The sequence below is a fragment of the Carcharhinus amblyrhynchos genome, chromosome 22 (assembly GCF_965287045.1).
Source record: "Carcharhinus amblyrhynchos chromosome 22, sCarAmb.v2.hapA, whole genome shotgun sequence".
Lineage (NCBI taxonomy): Eukaryota > Metazoa > Chordata > Chondrichthyes > Carcharhiniformes > Carcharhinidae > Carcharhinus > Carcharhinus amblyrhynchos.
Genome location: NC_137345.1, coordinates 26,362,708 through 26,383,933, shown reverse-complemented (window position 1 = coordinate 26,383,933; position 21,226 = coordinate 26,362,708). Strand labels below are relative to the sequence as shown.

At 43.4% G+C, this 21,226-nt stretch overlaps 1 protein-coding gene across 3 annotated transcripts in view; it reads left to right on the top strand.

The window, feature by feature from the left end:
* The first annotated feature begins 725 nt into the window (after positions 1-725).
* The window catches only part of LOC145357004 (mitogen-activated protein kinase 14), a 78,143-nt gene continuing 57,642 nt past the window's right edge, over positions 726-21,226 (top strand). For 2 of the 3 annotated variants that reach the window (XM_080210044.1, XM_080210045.1), the window contains exon 1: positions 726-1,114. In XM_080210044.1, coding sequence (XP_080066170.1) covers positions 999-1,114 — 116 coding nt within the window. In that variant the 5' untranslated portion in view covers positions 726-998. Of the gene's footprint in view, positions 1,115-6,727; positions 6,828-21,226 lie in introns of those variants that run through there. The other variant, XM_080210046.1, reaches the window with a different exon arrangement.

The window sequence follows — 21,226 nt, the reverse complement described above, 5'->3', positions numbered from 1 at the left end:
ACACGTTTATTTCGTAGTAAACACCACTAACGTTCGGGGCTTTGCTCCTTCGTTAGGTGAGTCGAACCACACTCGATGAGCCGAATGGCCTCCTTCTGCACTCTAGTGATTCTATGAACAGGTCAAGGGCAAGGCTCCTGAGCATGCGCTCTGGTGGCTTGGAGGGCGAGCGATCCGACGCTACGCGTGCACATTGCCGGGCCCGTCTCATATCTGCGCTTCCTCGCTCGCTCGCTCATCCTACCACGCAGGCGCACTCCTCAGGCCCGTGTCCCTTTCTCTCTCCCGCCCGTTTTACATCTGCACCGGGCTCGGCCCTCCCGTGTGCCCGCTCGCCGTTTTTACGCAGGCGTACTGCCTAGCCTGTCTCGCGTGTTCGCTTTCTCGCTCTGTCGCCCGTATTGCGCAGGCGCATTGCCGGGCACGTCTGATATTGCTCAATCACTCGTCCAACGCAGGCGTACTTCCCGGGCCCGTCCTTGTTCGTTACAACGCAAGAGGCGTATATCTGCCGGACTCCGTCTCGCATGCGCCTGCACCTGCATCCGCACCCGAGAGGGACCTCATTGCCAGGAAGTATGACGCAATGGTGGGACAACGCGCGCTTTGGGCGGGGCGATGACGTCAGTGCTGCCGGAGGAGGCTCGCGTCCCCGCCCACCCGCCCCCGGGTGTCGGATGTCAATCGGGAGCCGCTGCTGCCCCTCCCCCCCCCCCCCTGGCCGCTCTGCCGCCCCCTCAGTGGAGACTGCCCATCGCATGGCTATCACCTTCACATCGTGATTGGAAAAGAGGCGACAACTGCCACCCTTCCTCCTGCGGCCATTCAAGTTGGCCGTGTTTTTTTTGATAACACATTTATATCTTAACTCTATCTGAATAGATAAGGGGGCGGTTTCTGGTCAAATTTTGAATTTTTTTGCAGCAACTCCCTTTCCCTTCCCTCCCCGCTCCTCTTGCAGGAGGGAGAGCAGCCTCTCTCCCCGTGTGTGGTGCACAATGTCAGAAGTCAGGCCGCACTTTTACAAACAGGAGTTGAACAAGACAATCTGGGAAGTGCCGGAGCGATACCAGAACCTCTCCCCTGTTGGCTCGGGGGCTTACGGCTCAGTCTGGTAGGTGCCTCGATCACCGCTTTATTTATTTATTGATTTTAAGGTGGAGCCGCCAACGGGTTTGTGCACAAGTTGTGAGAAAGTTAGTTGCTGTGTGTGTGCGCGCCTGTGTGTGAGAGGGAGAGGCTGCAAGCTCTTGTCTGCAGCTCCTCTCACAGGCCTCGCTAGGCCCGGACTGGCGAGTGACAGGGCTCTTGTGCATTGCTCCGATGCACAGAATGCACCCTCATTTGTTTCTTAATCACTGCAAAAAATTGATTTCATTCCAATAATCTTTTTTTAAAAAAAATCATGTTGGTCAAAAATAGCTCGCTCTATAACTTGTTGGCGTGGTGCATTTGGTTTTTGTCTTACGGACCCTTGTGCAACAATAGGGTGAATCAACTGGGAAAGTTTATTGGACACAGTCCTTCCTCCTGTTTTCTAATATCACCGATGTTACATTGAAAGGTTTGGCAGCGTCTGTAGACCCATGTTGGACTTTGATCCATCAGAGTTTCTTTACCTTGTGGTTTTGCTTTAAAATCTTTGGAATTTTGAAAGTTTGCTTCGTGGTCTCTGGTTGCATTTGTTAACACGAGTACAATTTGTTTCGTTAAGCACTAGATTTTGTTTTAGTTATTGCGTTTACGATTGCGAGTTTCATTTTCATTGACGCACTTTTAAGTGTGCAAATTGCGGAGTCTTACTATATGGGAATCAGCCGTAACTTGTTGAGTGGCGTTGATTTCACCTGCTGGGAGTTACTTCCCACGTTGGAAAAAGCGTCCGGAGCATTGGATGAGTGGCATGACTGAATTTTAGAACTTGCTAGTTTGAACAATTTGGTAGGTCTGTCTCATTTTTGTGTAGTATGTGAACTTTGGGATCATGGTCAAACTGGCATGAGTCTCATTCAAATCCATCACAAACTACTTTCAACTGAACAGAATTCCCTCCATTAAGTAAGACTGAACACAGCCATAAATGGAAAAGTGTGAAATGAAAATTGGAAGCTAAACTTGCAGTATTGAAGCCTGGAACGTAGCATTGGAGGTTGTTTACAAAGATAGGGCGGGGTAAAGCTGCTAAGGGACTTGTAAATGAGCCTGAAGAATTTGATGTCTTGAGCTATGGAACCAATTGAAAGGATAGGAAATATGAGTGGCAGAATGTTGGTCAAGTTAGAGATTTTATGTTAAGTTTTGGAGGCCAATGAACAGAACAAATGGATAACACAGAAAATGTGCATTGTATTTAAAAATTCAATGAGTCGTGTGATACAGTAAAAAGTCTGACAACACCAGGTTTAAGTCCAACCGATTTATTTGACGGTAAACTTAGTAGTTTTTGAGGTTTCCCTCTTCTTCAGGTGAACCTGGTGTTGTCAGACTTACTGTGTTTACCCCAGTCCAACGCCGGCATATCCACATCGTGTGATAGAATAGCTGCATTTCTGAGAGGTTTGGCGATTCAGCCAGTAATCCTTGCACTTATTGCTTTTATATAGCTCATGCTTACCTGATCTAGGAATGAAAACGCCATATTAAGTCCCTGGAGGATTTCTGGTTAAAAGTTAGTGACAAAATGCCAAGGAATATTAAAATTGTCAGCAAGAGAGTAGTCAGAAGTAACTTGAGGTGCAGACAACTCCTCAACACAGCGATGTGGTGAACGAACAGGCTGACATACTCAAAGGCACTACACCTGATGACTGCTAACGCTATTGAGGTCATTAATGAGAAACTCGGTCTATTCGTGCAAAATATCAGTGCTCGTACTATAGAATAATGGCAAACGGCTTGATGAAGTAGGGGAGAGAGTTGCTACTGTCGAAAACGCAAATTTCTTAGTTGAGGCCCGCTTAGTACGCTTGGAAAACCAGCTGTGTGGTATGTCAGAATTTCTTGATCTGCAGAACTGAAACCGTCAGGATTGTTGGTTTGCCAGAACAAACTGAGGGTGAACTCCCAGTTAAATTCTTGGAGAGCTGGCATCCACATTTTGTCAATTTAGCAAGCGCACATAACATATCCTGTGTCTGAGGCCTGGGGAAATCAACAACATCTGCCTGTATTTATGGATAAAGTTCCCGTAACAAGGAATCCTCCCACTCAACAGGCAAAGGCATTTCATCTGTATGGGAGGAAGTGGGATACTTGGGTGTTTGGAGAACACTGCATCCTAAAGATAGAATTCACCTGCTCCACTTCCCACCAATATAGTACTATAATTTATTTTATTCATGTCTTCCTACTCAATAAGTAGTATTGTGATCTCTGATAATGCTCTTGTCTTCGTGGAATTTTTATTAAAGGGGAGTTATCCTTGGTCTTGAGCTTAAAGATCATAACTTTCTCTCCTACTCTAAGGCCAAATTTCTACACAGTCAAATTTCTGTCTGAACTAAGCCCCTCAATCCTGTGGGAAATCTGCAAGGGTTTTGGTCACTTTGTTCGTGGCAAGCAAAAAGCATAAAGTGTTGGAACAGCAGCATCAGTTTCAAGTAAAATTGGCAGAAGCAGAGAGGGAGTGTGATAAAAAACCTAGCCACTCAATGGTGAAAGAAATTAATGCAATCCAATGGCACTAGACTCCTTGCCAACTCAATGTGCTGAGAGAAATATGAAGTTTGCTAACCAAAAACTGAGCTGGAAGATGAACCGAATAGATCCCAAGGTGGAAGAGTCAATTATTAGGGGGCACAGGTTTAAGGTGTGAGGGGCAAGGTTTAAAGGAGATGTACGAGGCAGAATTTTTACAGGGTAGTAATGCCTGGAACTCGTTGCCAGGGGAGGTAGTGGAAACAGTTACGGTAGTGACTTTACGGGGCATCTTGACGTATACATGAATAGGATGGGAATAGAGGGATAAGGTCCCTGGAAGGATAGGGGGTTTTAGTTAAGTCGGGCAGCCTGGTTGGTGCAGGCTTGAAAGGCCGAAGGGCCTGTTCCCATGCTGTAATTTTCTTTCTTACTTGGGTCTCCTTACTAAGAAGGTAGACCTCCATGCTAAATTTCAAGGGTGATACGATGGTTAAGTCGGAGGACATTAATGATGCACCTAAAAGATTCAGTACTGATTGAGGGAAAAAAACGTATTAAACTGGAGATGCACTCGTACATTTGGGTGTTTTTTTTTCCTTTGATTCCCCAACAATTTCTGAAGACCAAAGGTCGACCCTAAATGTCTCCATTTCTAAGGAGGGAGTGGTTGCCCCTTGGGATCGTCAATCTGGTAAGGTTCCACGGCCTGATGGTTTTGGGAGTGAATTTTATAAGGAATTTAAAGACTTGCAAATAGATTCTCTGATCGGTATTTTTGACCATTCATTTGAAGCGGTTCTGCTGTCTAGGTCACTTCGAGAAGTGAATATCTCCTTAATATCGAAGGTAGGCAAGAATCCTGAGGAACGTACACCTATTGGCTAATTTCATGCTTGAACATCAGATTTTAGATTGTCTAAAATAAAGGTGTTGCATTAAGTGGATAGTGTCAGTTCTTACTAAAGGTTATAGATCTGATTTTAGCCTTCAGTAAAGGTATAGGCAAGGTTGCACGTTATCTCTGTTACTTGTAGTAGTTACTCAGCCCCAGTGGAGGCAATTAGACATAATCCTTCAGTATAGAGTTGTCTAGTGGTGGAAAACAACATAACATGTTCTACGCTGATGATATGTTACTATTTATGTATATGCTGGATATCCCTGTTCCTGTTATTGATATATTGAGAGTAGATTTGGCTCCTGTTGGTGCTATAAGATTAATTTAGCAAAGTCCTAGGCTATGCCTTTGGGAACACTTGGAAGGGGGAGGGTCACCCTCCTTCCCCTTTAGATGGTTTCCCCCTTAGGCTTTACTTAGTTGGATATTTCTATTTGCCCTCACTTTGACAGTTATGTAAGACAAACTTCCTCCCCTTACTTGCATCTATTAGGCAGGACCTATGTTATTGGTCACTGATTACGATTACCTGTTTAGGTTGTTGTACCCTTTACAGCTGCTACCAATTTACTTTCACCTAAGGTCGTAAAGCAAATTAGTGAGGTGGTTAGATCCTTTATGTGGGATAAAAAGTGACCTTGCTTAAATTTGGCCAAATTGCAGCTTCCTTCTTCAAGGAGGAAGGAATAGGGTTGCAGTGTAGGACTGCCAAATATTAAGATATATCAATTCACCCCTCATCTTAGATTTATATGAGAGCGAGTAAGAAGGGGTCTCGCCCCCATTTGACTTGATATTGAAGCTGGCCAGTCTGAGTAGTCCTTGCAAGCTCTGTTGTTGGTCAGGATTTTGCCTGACAAATGTCAGAATCCAATAATCATTAACTCTGTGTGGCGGAGGCCAGTGAGTCGGACGGAAGATTTAACTTGAATTCTGCTCTTGCTCTCGCTTGGCGGGTGAGGTGGATTGGCCAGGTAAATTGCCCCTAGTGTTCCAAGATGTGAAGGTTATGTGGATTAGCTGTGGTGTGTGGTTACAGGACCTGAGTAAGATACTCCTTCACAGGGTTGGTGCAGATGTGATGGGCCGAATAGCCTCTCCTGCACTGTAGGAATTCTATACTCCAATCCAAGGCTGATGCCTTCTGGGAAGTATGGACCCCTATATTAAACAGATTTTGTAACATCTGACTTAGCCGACAGAAAGCTTTATAGGACTTTATAGCTTTATAGCACTGCTTCTAATACACTATACATAAAGGTGTGTATCAATTTGCCATGTTTTCATGGCTTTATCCTTTCCCTCTTCCCTGCGGCCACCCCGCTCCCAATCCTGTTACTTGTCCTCTATTTTTTCTGTGTGGAAGCGCCAGATATGCTAATCAACTTAGTTTCCCCCTTTTTTTTCCTATAATTTCTCCAGATATAAATAAGTTGTACCTGAGGAACTGTTGTCTTATTTGTAAAAATGGAAAAATTCTAAAATTTAATTTAAAAAATTCCAGAAGTATGGAGCAGCACAGATATTGATTCCACTATGCTTTCAATGGGCATCCTTTTGCCTATAATATGACTGAACGTGGAAGCAGAGAAATATGTCTGCTCCTAGGCTGAGTGGCTGGACTGCTGCTCCTCCACTGATTTGAAAGGTAAAAGTTATTGCAGATGCTGGAAATCGGAAATAAAAATAAAGACAAAACCCAGCAGGCCTGCCAACAAATTTTGAAAGAGAAAGAAACAGTTTCAGGTTTTGAGTCCATGTGGCTCTGAAGTAGCCATTTGACTCGACGTTAACTGTTTCCCTCTCCACATTTGCTGCCAGAACTGAGTTTTTCCGGCATATGCTGATTTGAGAAGTTTGAGTGCCAATAAAAAGTTCTTTAAACTCTCAAGTAGTTGTGCAGAAACGTCAATGCTGTTTGCGTTTTGGAGATATTATGAAAAGTTAAACGATAATTTGCTTGATCTTGAGTAACTTGCCACATTATTGGGAAGTTATTTGTAGGCAAGTAATGAATTGCTTCACCCCACTGAACTGGAGGGTGTGACAGATTAGTTTCCAAAGTTCCTGCAAATGAAAGATTTTTAAAAATCTGTTTGTGACATCAATCTAACTTACAATAGTCATGCACTCCATTTTCTTTGCAGAATTGACTACAGTGAGGGGACAATGCTGTTGAAAGAACAAAATCCATTTTGGGAGGATATTTCACATGGCGTACCATGTGCCAATGGTGCCTCAGGTTACATGGCACAGTTAGCATTGCTGCCCCTCAGCGCCAGGGACCCAGGTTCGATTCCTGGCTCAGGTCACTGTCTGTGCAGAGTCTGTACGTTTTCCCTATGTCTGTGTGGGTTTTCTCTGGGTGCTCCTGTTTCCTCCCACAGTTCGAAAGACATGCTGGTTAGGCGCGTTCGCCTTGCTAAATTTTCCCTCTGTGAACCTGAACAGGCACGGGAGTGTGATGACTAGGGGATTTTCACAGTAACTTCATTGTACTGCTAATGTAAGCCATTTGTGACACTAACAAATCAATTATCAGGAAAATAGGTTTAGCTGCAGGCAAACTAATTTCTTGGCTCATCTCTACAGTCCAGCAATGCTGTTTCACCATTAGCAATCTTCTCTTGCTGCCCATGAATGCTATGATCAGTGCGGCGAAATTGAGTGTATGTGTAATTATTTTCAAGTGTTTTGTACTCACAATACAAAGGAATAGATTTGCCAATACAACTCAATTTAAATATTTAATAAAGGTACGCTATAAAATTCACAATTAGAATGATAGATTTGTGTTAAAACCAATGATTTCTGAACTTTTGCAGCTGTGCTTTAGGATAACTTGTTAGTGCAAACTAGGAGAGAAGAAACTTAAGTTGGCAGAATAAATTTGAGGGATGTACCAGTGTTAGTTTTATACTGTTTGAATTTTAGTTTCTGCTAATTTTGAAATACATTTTTTGAAATAGAAGTAATGAAATGTTGAATCAGTCCTTCAGCCCTTAATTGTTTCTCAGTCTTTGAGGAGACTGAACAGCAGTTATTAAACACGATCAATGTAAGCAATTTCCTTTCAGTTTATTATGTAATGGTCATTGGCTAGTTTCCTATGGATGTAAAACTGTTGCAATACATTTTCAAAGCCACTTCAGAAAAAATTCACACCAACATTAGAGGGAATGTTGCAGTAGGACTCTATTTAAGCAATCAAACAGCAGCCCAGAATTACGATCTCTGCATCTGCATTAGACTATCCGAACATAATGGTCATGTCCAAAAAAAAAGAATTTTGAAAATGAACTTGCATGTTAAATTCGCCATTGTGAAATTTGCATGTTTTTGGATCATACATCTTTCCTGTCTCACATGTTAATCAGTAAATACACTTATGGTACCTATCCTGTAAAATATACTACCTTTGTGTGTAATTCTAAAATCCCAATGTGGTAGAAATGCATTTCTGCTACTACAACCTGCTATGCTACGATGCAGAAAGTTCGAGTAGACTAACTAGGCCCGTATTCTCTGGCGTTTAGAAAAGCAAGGGCTGATCTATTGAAACATGTAAATTCTTAACGGACTCGAAAGGCTGGGAAAATATTTTCCCTGGCTGGGTCATCTAGAACATACAGCCGCAGTCTCCAGATAAGGGACCATTTGGGGCAGTCGAGAAATGCCTCCACTCAAAAGGTTGTGAATCTTTGGAATTTCCTGCACCAGAGAGCTGTGGCTGCTCAGTTGTTGAGTATATTCAAGACATTTAATATTTTGGGTATGAAGGGATATGGGGACAATAAAATTTAGGTTGAATAATGGAGCAGGCCACTCAGCTCCTGACATCGTTACTGCCTTGGTCCAAGCATGGCCTAAAGAGCAGAACTCCAGAGGTGAGGTGCGAATGACTCTAACTCTGCGCTGGTCGGAGTCATACCTAGCACAAAGGAATGGAGTTGTTAAAGGTCATTCTTTTCAGTTCCAGGACATCACTGCAGGAGTTCTTAGGAGAGTACCCGAGCCCCAACCATCTTCAGTTTCTTCATCAATGATCTTCCTTCCATCAAAAGGTCAGAAATAAGGGTATTACCTGATGACTGGCACAATGCTGTTAGCACCATTCGTGACTCCTCAGATACTGAGGCAGTACATGTACAGGTCTTGCTACATTTGGACATTATCCAGGATTGGGCAACAGGTGGCAAGTAACAGCCTGGCCTTATTAATACTGGCTATAAGAGGTCAGAGGCTAGGAATCCTGTGATGAGCAACTCTGCTTCTGTCCACAGGCACAAGTTGGGAAGATGATTGAATGCTGTCCCCTTGCATTGGAAAAATGCAAGTCCAATAACACTCAAGAAGGTTGACACCATCCAGGATTGAATTTCACTTGCCTTTTTTTTACCCAGTCAACCAAACCATTGTTTGACAACTGTCCTAGAGTGAGTCATACAGCACAGAAACAGACTCTTTGGCCCACCTTATCTGTACTGACTATCAAATGCCCTCTTCACTATTGGCTACTCAGCCAATGTTTGTGTCATATACAACTTGTGTAGTGGGGCAAGTAGTATTGAGGAAGCTGGGGTGGGGGTGGGGGGACTGCAGAATGTCTTGGATAGAACAAAGAACACTACAGCACAAACAGGCCCTTCGACCCACAAGTTGCGCCGATCATATCTCTACCTACCAGGCCTATCTATAACCCTCAATCCCATTAAATCCCATGTACTCATCCAGAAGTCTCTTAAAAGACTCCAACGAGTTTGCCTCCACCACCACCGACAGCAGCCGATTCCACTCACTCACCACCCTCTGAGTAAAAAACTTAGCCCTCTGTACATACTCCCTAGCACCTTAAACCTGTGTCCTCTCATACCAACCATTTTAGCCCTGGGAAATAGCCTCTGAGAATCCACCGTATCTTTCCCCCTCAACATCTTATAAACCTCTATCAGGTTGCCTCTCATCCTTAGTCTCTCTAGGGAGCAAAGACCTAGTTCCCTGAACCTATCCTCATAAGGAATAGAACCCAATCCAGGCAACATCCTTGTAAGTCTCCTCTGCACCCTTTGAATAGCTTCCACATCCTTCTATTAGTGAGGCGGCCAGAACTGCGCACAGTACTCCAAGTGGGGTCTGACGTGTCTTAAAGTTGCAGCATTATCTCCTGACTCCTAAACTCAATCCCTCGATTAACGAAGGCCAATACACCATACGCCTTCTTGACTACATCCTCCACCTGCGAGGCCAATTTTAAGAGTCCTGTGGACCCAGACCCCAAGGTCCTTCTGATCCTCTACACAGGTAAGAGTCCTACCCTTGATACTATATTCCTTCATCCCATTGGACCTGCCAGAATGGACCACTACACATTTATCCGTGTTGAAGTCCATCTGCCACTTCTCTGCTCAGTCTTGCATCCTATCTATGTCTTGCCGCAACTTCTGACATCCCTCCAGACTATCCACAGCACCACCAAACTTTGTGTCGTCGGCAAACTTACCGACCCATCCCTCTACTTCTTCATTCAGGTCATTTATGAAAATGACAAACAGCAAGGGTCCCAGAACAGATCCCTGGGGCACTCCACTGGTGACCGACCCCCATGCAGAAAAAGACCCATCCACAACTACTCTCTGCCTTCTGCAGGCAAGCCAGTTCTGGATCCACAAGGCAACAGCCCCTTGGATCCCATGCCGTCTCACTTTTTCAAGAAGTCACACATGGGGTACCTTATCAGATGTCTTGCTGAAGTCCATATAAACCACATCCACCGCTCTTCCTTCATCAATGTGTTTAGCCACGTTTTCAGAGAACTCAGCCAGGCTCGTAAGGCACAACCTGCCCTTGACAAAGCCGTGCTGACTACTTTTGATCACACAAAACTTCTCTAAATGTTCAGAAATCCTGCCCCTCAGTATCCTCTCCATCAACTTACCAACCACTGAGGTCTGACTCACCAGTCGGTAATTTCCCAGGCTATCCCTGTTCCCTTCCTTGAAAATAGGAACCACGTCCGCAATCCTCTGGAACCTCCCCCGTCTCCATCGACGAATCAAAGATCACTGCCAGAGGCTCTGCAATCTCTTTCCTAACCTCCCACAGTAACCTGGGGTACATCCCATACGGCCCCGGCAACTTATATATCTTGATGCAATTCAAAAGTTCCAACACGTCCTCTTTCTTAATATCCTCATACTCAATCTTTCCAGTCTGCCGCAAACTTGCAGTACAACCACCCAGATAATTTTCCACCGTGAACACCGAGACAAAGTATTCATTAAGCACCTCTGCCATTTCTACCGGTTCCACACAGAGTTTTTCCCCTTCACCTTTTATAAGTTCTATTCCTTCACATCTCATCCTCTTACTCTTCACATATTTGTAGGATGCCTTAGGGTTCTCCTTAATCTTACCCGCCAAGGCCTTCTGATGACCCCTTCTGGCTCTTCTGATTTCCTTTTTAAGCTCCTTCCTACAACCCGTACATTCCTCTAGATCCTTAACATCTCCTAGCTCTCGGAACCTTCTGTTCGCCTTTCTTTTTCTGACTAGGTTCATTACAACCTTCGTGCACCACAGCTCCCATGACCTACCAAAACCTCCCTGTCTCATCAGAACGTTGTCATGCAGAGCTCCAGACAAACATTCCTTGAAAATCCACCATCTCCCTTCAGTACTTCCCCCAAGAACACCACCTTCCAATTTACTCCTCTAATTTCCTGCCTGATGGCTTCATATTTCCCCTTACTCCAGGTAAACACTTTCCTAGCCTGCCTGATCCTATCTCTTTCCAATGCTAACGTGAAGGAGATAGAATTATGATTGCTATCCCCAAGATGCTGTCCCGCCGAGAGATTCAACACGTGTCCACGTTCATTAGCCAGCGCCAGATCAAGTACAGCCTCTGCTCTCATCGGCTTATCAACATACTGTCAGGAAACCCTCCTGAACACACCTAAAAACTCCTCCCCATCCAAACCCCTTACCCTAGGGGTATTCCAGTCGATGTTTGGGAAAATAAAGTCTCCCATCACGACAACTCTGTTATTACTACATCTCTCCAGGATCTGTTTCCCTATCTGTACCTCAACATCCTTGTCACTATTGGTTAGGAGAGTGGGCAAAGAAGTAACAGATGGAATACAATGTAGATAAGTGCAAGGTTATGCACTTTGGAAGGAGGAATGGAGGCATAGACTACTTTCTAAATGGGAAAATGCTTAGGAAATCAAACACAAAAGGACTTGGGAGTCCTTGTTCAAGATTTTCGTAAGGTTAACTTGCAGATTCAGTCCACAGTTAGGAAGGCAAATTAAGTGTTAGTGTTCATGTCGAGAGGGCTAGAATACAAGAACAGGGACTATTTCTAATAATTTTCCCATCACTGAAGCCAGGCTTCTGAGGCTGTTTAAGGCTCTGGTTAGACCCCATTTGGAGTATTGTGAGCAGTTTTAGACCCCATGTCTAAGGAAGGATGTGCTGACCTTGTAAAGGGTCCAGAGGAGGTTCATAATGATGCCTGGAATGAAGAGCTTGTCATATGAGGAATGGTTGACGACTCTGGGTCTGTACTCGTTGGAGTTTAGAAGGATGAGGGGAGGTCTTATTGAATCTTGCAGGATACAGCGAGGCCTGGGTAGAGTGGACGTGGAGAGGATGTTTCCATTAGTAGGAAAAATTCGAACCAGAGGGCAAAATCTCAGGCTGAAAGGACAACCCTTTAAAATAGAGATGAGGAGGAATTTCTTCAGCCAGAGAGTGGTGAATCTGTGAAATTCTTTGCTGCAGAAGGCAGTGGAGGCCACGCCATTGAATGTCTTTAAGACAGAGATAGCTTCTTGATTAATAAGGGGATCAGGGATTATGTGGAAAAGGCAGGAGAATGGGGATGAGGAAAATATCAGCCATGATTGACTGATGGAGCAGACTCGATGGGCTGAGTGGCCTAATTCTGCTCCTATGTCTTATGGTCTTTTCCAATCCTGACCCTGCATTTAAATCTTAATATATTGAACAAACAGCAAAGATCCCAACACTGAGCTTGTGGAACACCAGTGGAAACCTCTGCATTTACAGAAATGTTCAGTAACCATATCCCTTTTTCCTGTCACTGAGCCAATTTTGGATCCACCCTGCCACCTTCCCCTGTGTCCCATGAGATCTCTCACTTTGCTGACCAGTTTGCCATGTGGGAACTTGTCAAATGCATTACTGAGATCCATGCAGACAATATCCACTGCACTACCCCTCGTTTTATTAAGTTAGTAAGTTTGTCGGTGGCACAGTGGTTAGCACTGGTGCCTTGGTGCCAGGGAAGCAGGTTCAATTCCAACCTTGGGTGACTGGAGTTTGCATGTTCTCCCTGTGGGTTTCCTCCCACAGTCCAAAGAAGTTTAGGTTAAATGGATTAGCCATGGTGAATCTGGTATGGGTATAGGTATTGGAAGAGAGCCTGGATAAGATACTCAGAGTTGGTGCAGACTCGGTGGGCCAAGTGGCCAGCTGCACTGTAGGAATTCTATGAAGACACAATCTTCTGTTCACAAAACTATGGTGACTATCCCTGATTAGTCCGTGCGGTGACAGTTTATCCTGTCTCTCAGAACTATTTCTAATAATTTGCCCATCACTGAAGTCAGACTGTCTAGCCTATCGTTTGCACCTTTTATAAATAATGGTACAATGTTCACACACCTCAAATCCTGTAGTACCTCACCTGTATCTAGTGGGGTGAGAAAATGATCCTCAGAGCATCTGCTATTTCCTCCCAGGGTTCCTTCAACAGCCTCGGATACATTATCCATCTTCAAGGATGTCAGTTCCTGCAATGTCTCCCCCCTCGCTGTGCTTTTTGTATCTAATACTTTGCACTCCACTTTGAGTGTCTAAATTGTCCATGGTGAAGACAGACAAAATACTCAGAAAACCCTGGTCACATCTGAACCTTGTGCATCTCTGAAGGGCCATTCCTTTACCTTAGTTATATTGCTCACAATTTATTGGTAAAACATCTTAGGATCTTTTATTCTACCTGCTAATGTGTTTTCATATCCTCTTTGCTTTCCTAATTTCCATTTTTAATTCACCCCTAATGTTCTAGGTTTTCAACAGTAAATGTTTTGTGATTGTCATAAGCTTTTTTTGCCTTGGCCAGTATGCTTCAGGATAATCAGGGTGCTCTAGATTTGGTAGTACCACCCATTTTCTTTGGGAACATGTCTACACTGTAGAATTTCACCTTTAAGTGCCTCCCATTGCTTTTTACTTTCAGTAATTGTATCCAGTTCACTCTTGCCAGCTCATCTCTTGGCTTTGTAAAATACATCTTTCTCTCTCTCACACTTTATTCCCCTGCATCTAACTATATTGTGGTCACTGTAGTCCCCACTGCCCTTTCTTCCAGTTAATGAGTCGCATTTCCCTAAGACTAAATCTAGAATTGCACCCCCTCTCATTGGGCTTGTTACTTGCTATCTTAAAAAAAAAGTTCTCTCGAATGTAGTTCAAAAGTTTTGTACCCTCTGTGCCTTTCACACTGTTTGTGTCCTAATTAATATTGGGGTAGTTGAAGTCCTCAAAGGTGGCCTTTTTTTTTTGTTTGCATTCCAAAATCTGTCTATATGTTCCAATTTCCTCCCACTATTTGGGGGTTGAAGTATAGTCCTAGCAATGTAGCTGGCCTTTTTTTCCTGTAGGGTGTTGCACTTTGGATGAGTTGGAGTATTTGGAAGACTTGAGGCCAACAGGGAAGATATTAGAAAAATGTCTAGAAGTGGTAAACATGTGAATGAGTTCAATTGGTGATGAACATAAGAACATAAGAAATAGGAGCAGGAGTAGGCCATCTAGCCCTTCGAGCCTACCCCGCCATTCAATAAGATCATGGCTGATCTGTCGTGGCTCAGTTCCACTTTCCCGCCCTCTCCCCATAACCCTTAATTCCCTCTCTTATCAAAAACCCATCAACCCGCGTCTTAAAAATATTTAGCGAGGCAGCCTCCACCACTTCAACGGGCAGAGAATTCCAGAGATTCACCACCCTTTGAGTGAAGAAGTTCCTCCTCAACTCCGGTCTAAACCGCCCCCCCATTATCTTGAGGCTGTGCCCCCTAGTCCTACTGTCTTTTTTGAGCAGGAAGAGTCTCTCCACCTCTATCCTATCCATCCCATTCATCATCTTATGCGTCTCAATGAGATCTCCCCTCATTCTTCTAAACTCTAACGAGTACAAGCCTAGTTTATTCAGCCTCTCCTCATAGCTCAACCCCCTCAACTCCGGTATCAGCCTAGTAAACCTCTGCACTCCCTCCAAGGCCAAAATATCTTTGCGCAGGTGCGGCGCCCAAAACTGCACACAGTACTCCAGCTGCAGCCTCACCAATGTCCTATACAGCTGCAGCAAGACCTCCCTACTTTTATATTCAATCCCCCTCGCTATGAAGGCCAGCATCCCATTCGCCTTCCTGACCACATGCTGCACCTGCAAGCTGGGTTTTTGCGACTCATGCACAAGGACCCCGAGGTCCCTCATGGGTAGCCTGGTAATGATGGAGGGGCAAAAATAAATGGCTTTGCCGATGACTAGAATACAAGTTCACCTCTGAGTCAGAAGGCACCAAAGAGTGGCCCAGTTTGGGTAGCTGACTTTATTTATATTTAAAGTTTGTTTATTAGTCACAAGACTTTAATTAACTCTGCAATGAAGTTACTGTGAAGTTATCCTAGGCGCCATGCTCCAGCACCTGTTCGGGTCAGTGCACTTAATCAACGTACCTTTCAGACTATGGAAGGAAACCAGGGCACCCAGAGGAAATCCTTGCAGACATGGGGAGAACGTGCAAATGCCACCCAGGCTTATCCAAACAGGGAATTGAGCTCAGGTCCCTGGCACTGAGACAGCAGTGCTAACCACTGTGCCACCGTATGGAGGACATAATCTGATTAAAAATTGAATTATCGTGGAAAGCAAATTTATGGTTTTGGATTTCGCAATATTTAGCTGGTAATTTGTATGAGAATCATTGCGAAAGGGGATTTTTCAGTTCACCTCCTTTGTGGCTTCATCATTATTTCTATCCAAACATCAAACAGGATACAAGACATCACATATACAAGCTGTGGTGTCAACTTTAGCTCAATGCACTCTTGCCTCTAAATTAGACAGTTGTGGCCTCAACTGGTTTTAATTCTGGAGATTTAAGCACATAACTTAACCTTCAAACACTGCAATACTTAGGGAGTTCTGCCTAATGGGTGGTTTATTTGTCCCATCTGCCCCCACAGATGGAGGTAAGAAATCCTATAGCATTATTTGAAAAGTAAATGCTTACTGTTTTGGCTAATGTTTATCCTTTAACAAATATCACTAAAAATAAATTATCTAGTGATTTTTCTCAATGTTTGTGGGATCTTTGCTGTGTGAAAATGGGCTAGTGTGTTTCCAACATTATAATTGCATTCAAAATACTTCATTAGCTGCAAAGTGCCAATCTATAAGTTCTAACTATGTTGTATCTGGATAACAGCAGATTTCTATTTGTTTCTATATGTAGAATTGAATATTTTATTGACCAGATAACCAATAACAACGCGATAGTTATGTCACTTGTTTACATAGCCGACAAAGCCAAGATAATGCCTGACTGCACTCACTATGTCACCCTCTGGCTTCTGTGCAGCTGAAAGTGTGTTTCTGTTCTTAATTGTGTCTTGTCATTGTTTATATTCGGAGAGCTATAAGATAATGAAGGCATAAGAACATAAGAAATAGGAGCAGGAGTAGGTCATCTAGCCCTTCGAGCCTGCCCCGCCATTTGATGAGATCATGGCTGATCTGAAGTGGATCAGTTCCACTTACCCGCTTTCTCCCCATAACCCTTAATTCCCCTGTCTATCAAAAACCTATCTACCCATGACTTAAATATATTCAGCGAGGTAGCCTCCACCACTTCAACAGGCAGAGAATTCCAGAGATTCACCACCTTTTGAGTGAAGAAGTTCCCCCTCAACTCTGATCTAAACTGCCCCCACCCCCCACTACTCGAGGCACAGCCTCAAGATAAGTGCAGCATTGCAAAAGCCTACTTTTACAACTCTCTTTTTTATTAGATTAAAATTTGAAACAATGTTGAATCTTGGAAGAAGTTGGAATCAGTTAGTTGAGTCCTTGACTACTGCCCTGCAAGTACAAATTCAGACTTAGTTTATCTCTGGTTAAAGCAGTAATTTCTTTATCTTTAATGTAAGTTACTTTTGTACACCGGTATAATAAAACTTTCCAAAGTACTTTGCTGGAATTTGTGTTATTGTGTTTAATGTTACTAATATAAAGTGATATGAGGGCAGCTAGCCAAAGGCTTGGTCAAATAAATAATTTTTTAAGGAGTATCTTGAAGAGGCATGAATGGAAGGAATTCTAGAGTTTAGGGGCTTAGCACTTGAAGGCCAACCACTCATGGTGGGACAGTTAAAATTGGGAATACTCAATATCAATTAAATGAGTGCAAATGTGAAGGTTATGGGCCTGGAAGAGATTAGGGAGGGGGAAGGCCATTGAGGGATTTGGAAATGAGCTTGAGAGTTTTTAATATCACAATGTTGCTTGACTCTGACCACTGTCAGAAGATCAAATGTGGGAGACTAGCCAGACATGCATTAGAATTGATAACAAAGCCATGAATTAGGATTTCAGCAGCAGCTGAACTGAGGCAGGGAGGAAGTTGGGCAATCTTATGGAGGTAGAAATAGACCATCTTAGTAATGGTATAGTTATGTACTCGGAAGCTTAGCTTGGGGTTACATATAATATGTGAACAATCTGGTTTAGTCTCAGACTGTTGCCAGGATGGAATTGGAGGGAACGGGTGACATTTATATTTAATTTTGGTTGAAATGGGCATTTGAAAGTTTTATATGTATTCACTTCCAAACTTTTCTCAGAAAAACTGAACTGTTGGAGGGGCAGATCTTTAAACAAAACTCTTAACAAATAAGAAATTTAGAGCTTGTTTTTTGTTAACCTGATACAGAACTGTATTTTCTCTTGATTGCCAATCTTCTGCAGACTGTGGGTGAATCAGCATAAAGTGTATGAGGTTTATTATGTTAAGTTGCAAATGGAATTTCAGAAGACATGTGAAAGAACATATTACTGTAAATTTTTTGGTATCCCTGCTCTATTTTTAGACCCACTACGTCAGAAACTGATTCTTTTAATAATACAATTTTTTCATGTATCAAACCCAATAGACTTTTATTCTAAATGCATTTCTAATATTCAATTTATTTTTGGAAGTTTGTTTTCTTGGTTGATATTAGAGTTGGGAAAACAGAACTTATAATTGTCACAAGTGACAAAATGCCAAGTGTCAGGATTTCAGGGAAAAAAACTTAAATTTAGTTGTTGAATTACTTATGGGCGACATGGTGTCACAGTGGTTAGCACTGCTGCCTCACAATGGCTTCAGTTCCCACCTCGGGTGACTGTAGTCTATCTTTTAGTTCCAATTCCAGCAATATTCCTCTTATAGACTTGAACTCCTCTTCAAAATCAGTTAACACCACACAGGTTTACGTGTTTGTACTTGTTAACAGCCCTGGAGCTTTTGAACACCTTGGGGAGAAAGAGAGCAGAGAGAGAGAGAGAGACCCCTCTTGCTTCTTTCAGAACCTACCAGTAACTGCTTGGTTTTTCCCTGTAAGCTTATCTCTTCCCCATAACCACATGATTGTCAATCAACCTCATCAAAACCTCCTGAAACCACAAAGGGAAAGGAAAACAAAATGCATCAAGTCAGATTAAAACAACACATCCCTACCTCAAATCACGCATTACCCTGCATTCTCAGCGTGCGAACTGCCTGGTGTCCAGATGGTTGTTTTGATGCAACCGTCCTAGTGTGTCAATAAAATCACACCTGGAGTGAAACACCTTATCCTCACACAAATGTCCAACAAAAAAACTGTTGGAGTCTAGTCGAGCTACATAACATACTTTAGGGTTTCTGCTCTGGTATCTTAACACTTTAAGAAGTCTCACAACACCAGGTTAAAGTCCAACAGGTTTATTTGATAGCACAAGCCACAAACTTTTGGAGCACTGCTCCTTCATCAGGTCACTCACCTTGGTGGTGTGAGACTTCTTGCTGTGCTTAACCCCAGTCCGACGCCAGCATCTCCACATCTCAACACTTGGCAGGAAGAATTCTACCACTGAGCCAAGATTAAGACTTTTATGCAAATACAAAAGGAACTAGTAATTATTCTACCCAAAACCTAGTATATTTTGAGTGTGTTTCTGTGTGGCCTGATTTATAGAGGAAAAGATAAAGGAGAATATTTAATTATCTAGGTCTGCATTAATGTCTGAATTTTGATTCCGCCTTCATTATTCTTTCATCATCTTTCCAGACTCTTTCCCCTCTTCCCTTGACTGGGTGTTAACTGGCATTCACTGCCCAGTAAAATACTCTTGAGATGACTTTGAATGTAGTAATTGGTTGCTATAGAAATTCAAGTTGTATTTTCTTGATATCTTTTATGGTGCTGATAATAGTACCTCTGGCTATAACTTGGAAGTGTTAATACTCATCTGTAATGGTGATTTATTCCACCACCACCCCCCGCCCCCGGCACTTCCAGAAAAAACAATGTTATAGCATTCTTCTCTGCTCTGGTTAGCTTTGAGGACGTGATGTGTTCTTAATGACCAATCATCTGGCTTTCCCATTGTAACCAACTCTGACCTTAACATAACGTAAGAACTAGGAGCAGGTGTAGGTCATCTGGCCCCTCGAGCCTGCTCCGCCATTCAGTAAGATCATGGCAGATTTTTTTGTGGACTCAGCACCACTTAGCTGCTCACCATAACCCTTAATTAGTTTACTGTTCAAAAATTCATCTATCCTTAAAAACATTCAATGAGGTAGCCTCAACTGCTTTACTGGGCAGGAAATTCCACAGATTCGCAACCCTTTGCATGAAGAAGTTCCTCCTCAACTCAGTCCTAAATCTGCTTCCCCCTATTTTGAGGCTATGCCACCTAATCCTAGTTTCACCTGCCAGTGGTGAACTATAAGATCTCCCCTCATTCTTCTGAATTCCCCAATCTACTCAGTCCCTCCTCATAAGCCAACCCTCTCAACTCTGGCATCAACCTAGTGAATCTCTTCTGGACCCCCTCCAGTTCCAGTATATCCTTTCTCAAGTAAGGAGACCAAGACTGTACCCAGTGCTCCAGGTGTGGCCTCACCAGCACCTTATACAGCTGCAACATAATCTTGCTGTTTTTAAATTGCATCCCTCTAACAATGAAGGACAAAATTCCATTTGCCACCTTAATTATCTGCTGCACCTGCAAACCAACTCCTTGAGATTCCTGCACAAGGACACCCAAGTCCCTCTGCACAGCAACATGCTGCAATTTTTTACCATTTAAACAATAGTCCATTTTGTTGTTAGTCCTGCCAAATTGGATGACCTCATATTTACCAACATTGTACTCCTTCTGCCAGACCCTCACCCACTCAAATTATCCAGATCCCTTTGCAGACTTTCAGCATCCTCTGCACACTTTGCTGTTCCTCCCACCTTAATGTCATCTGTGAATTTTGATGCGCTACACTTAGTCCCCAACTCCAAATCATCTATGTAAATCGTAAACTATTATGGTCTCAACACTGATCCCTGAGGCACACCACTAGTCAACCAGAAAAACACCCATTTACCCCCACTTTTTGCTTTCTGTTAGTTCACCAAACCTTTCCTGGCCATTGGGAATGGATTGGTGTCCAGAAAACACATTCCATCTTCAAGCAACTGTGCCTATAAGCCCAATAGGATAGTGCAGCAGGTGGTCAGGAAGGCTAATGGGATGCTGGCCTTCATAGTGAGGGGGATTGAATATAGTTGAGGGGATTGAGCTATGAGGAGAGGCTGAATAAACTAGGCTTGTACTCGTTAGAGTTTAGAAGAATGAGGGGAGATCTCATTGAGACGTATAAGATGATGAATGGGATGGATAGGATAGAGGTGGAGAGACTCTTCCTGCTCAAAAAAGACAGTAGGACTAGGGGGCACAGCCTCAAGATAAAGGGGAGGCGGTTTAGAACGGAGTTGAGGAGGAACTTCTTCACTCAAAGGGTGGTGAATCTCTGGAATTCTCTGCCCGTTGAAGTGGTGGAGGCTGTCTCGCTAAATATTTTTAAGAAGCGGGTTGATGGGTTCTTGATAAGAGAGGGGATTAAGGGTTATGGGGAGAGGGCGGGAAAGTGGAACTGAGCTACAACAGATCAGCCATGATCTTATTGAATGGCGGGGCAGGCTCGAAGGGCTAGATGGCCTACTCCTGCTCCTATTTCTTATGTTCTTATGTTCTTATAAAAGTAGGGAGGTCTAGCTGCAGCTGTGTAGGGCATTGGTTAGGCCGCAGCTGGAGTACTGTGTGCAGTTTTGGTCGCCGCACTTATGCAAGGATATTTTGGCCTTGGAGGGAGTGCAGAGGAGGTTTACTAGGCTGATACCGGAGTTGAGGGGGTTGAGCTATGAGGACAGACTGAATAAACTAGGCTTGTACTCATTAGAGTTTAGAAGAATGAGGGGAGATCTCATTGAGACATATATGATGATGAATGGGATGGATAGGATAGAGGTGGAGAGACTCTTCCCGCTCAGAAAGGACAGTAGGACTAG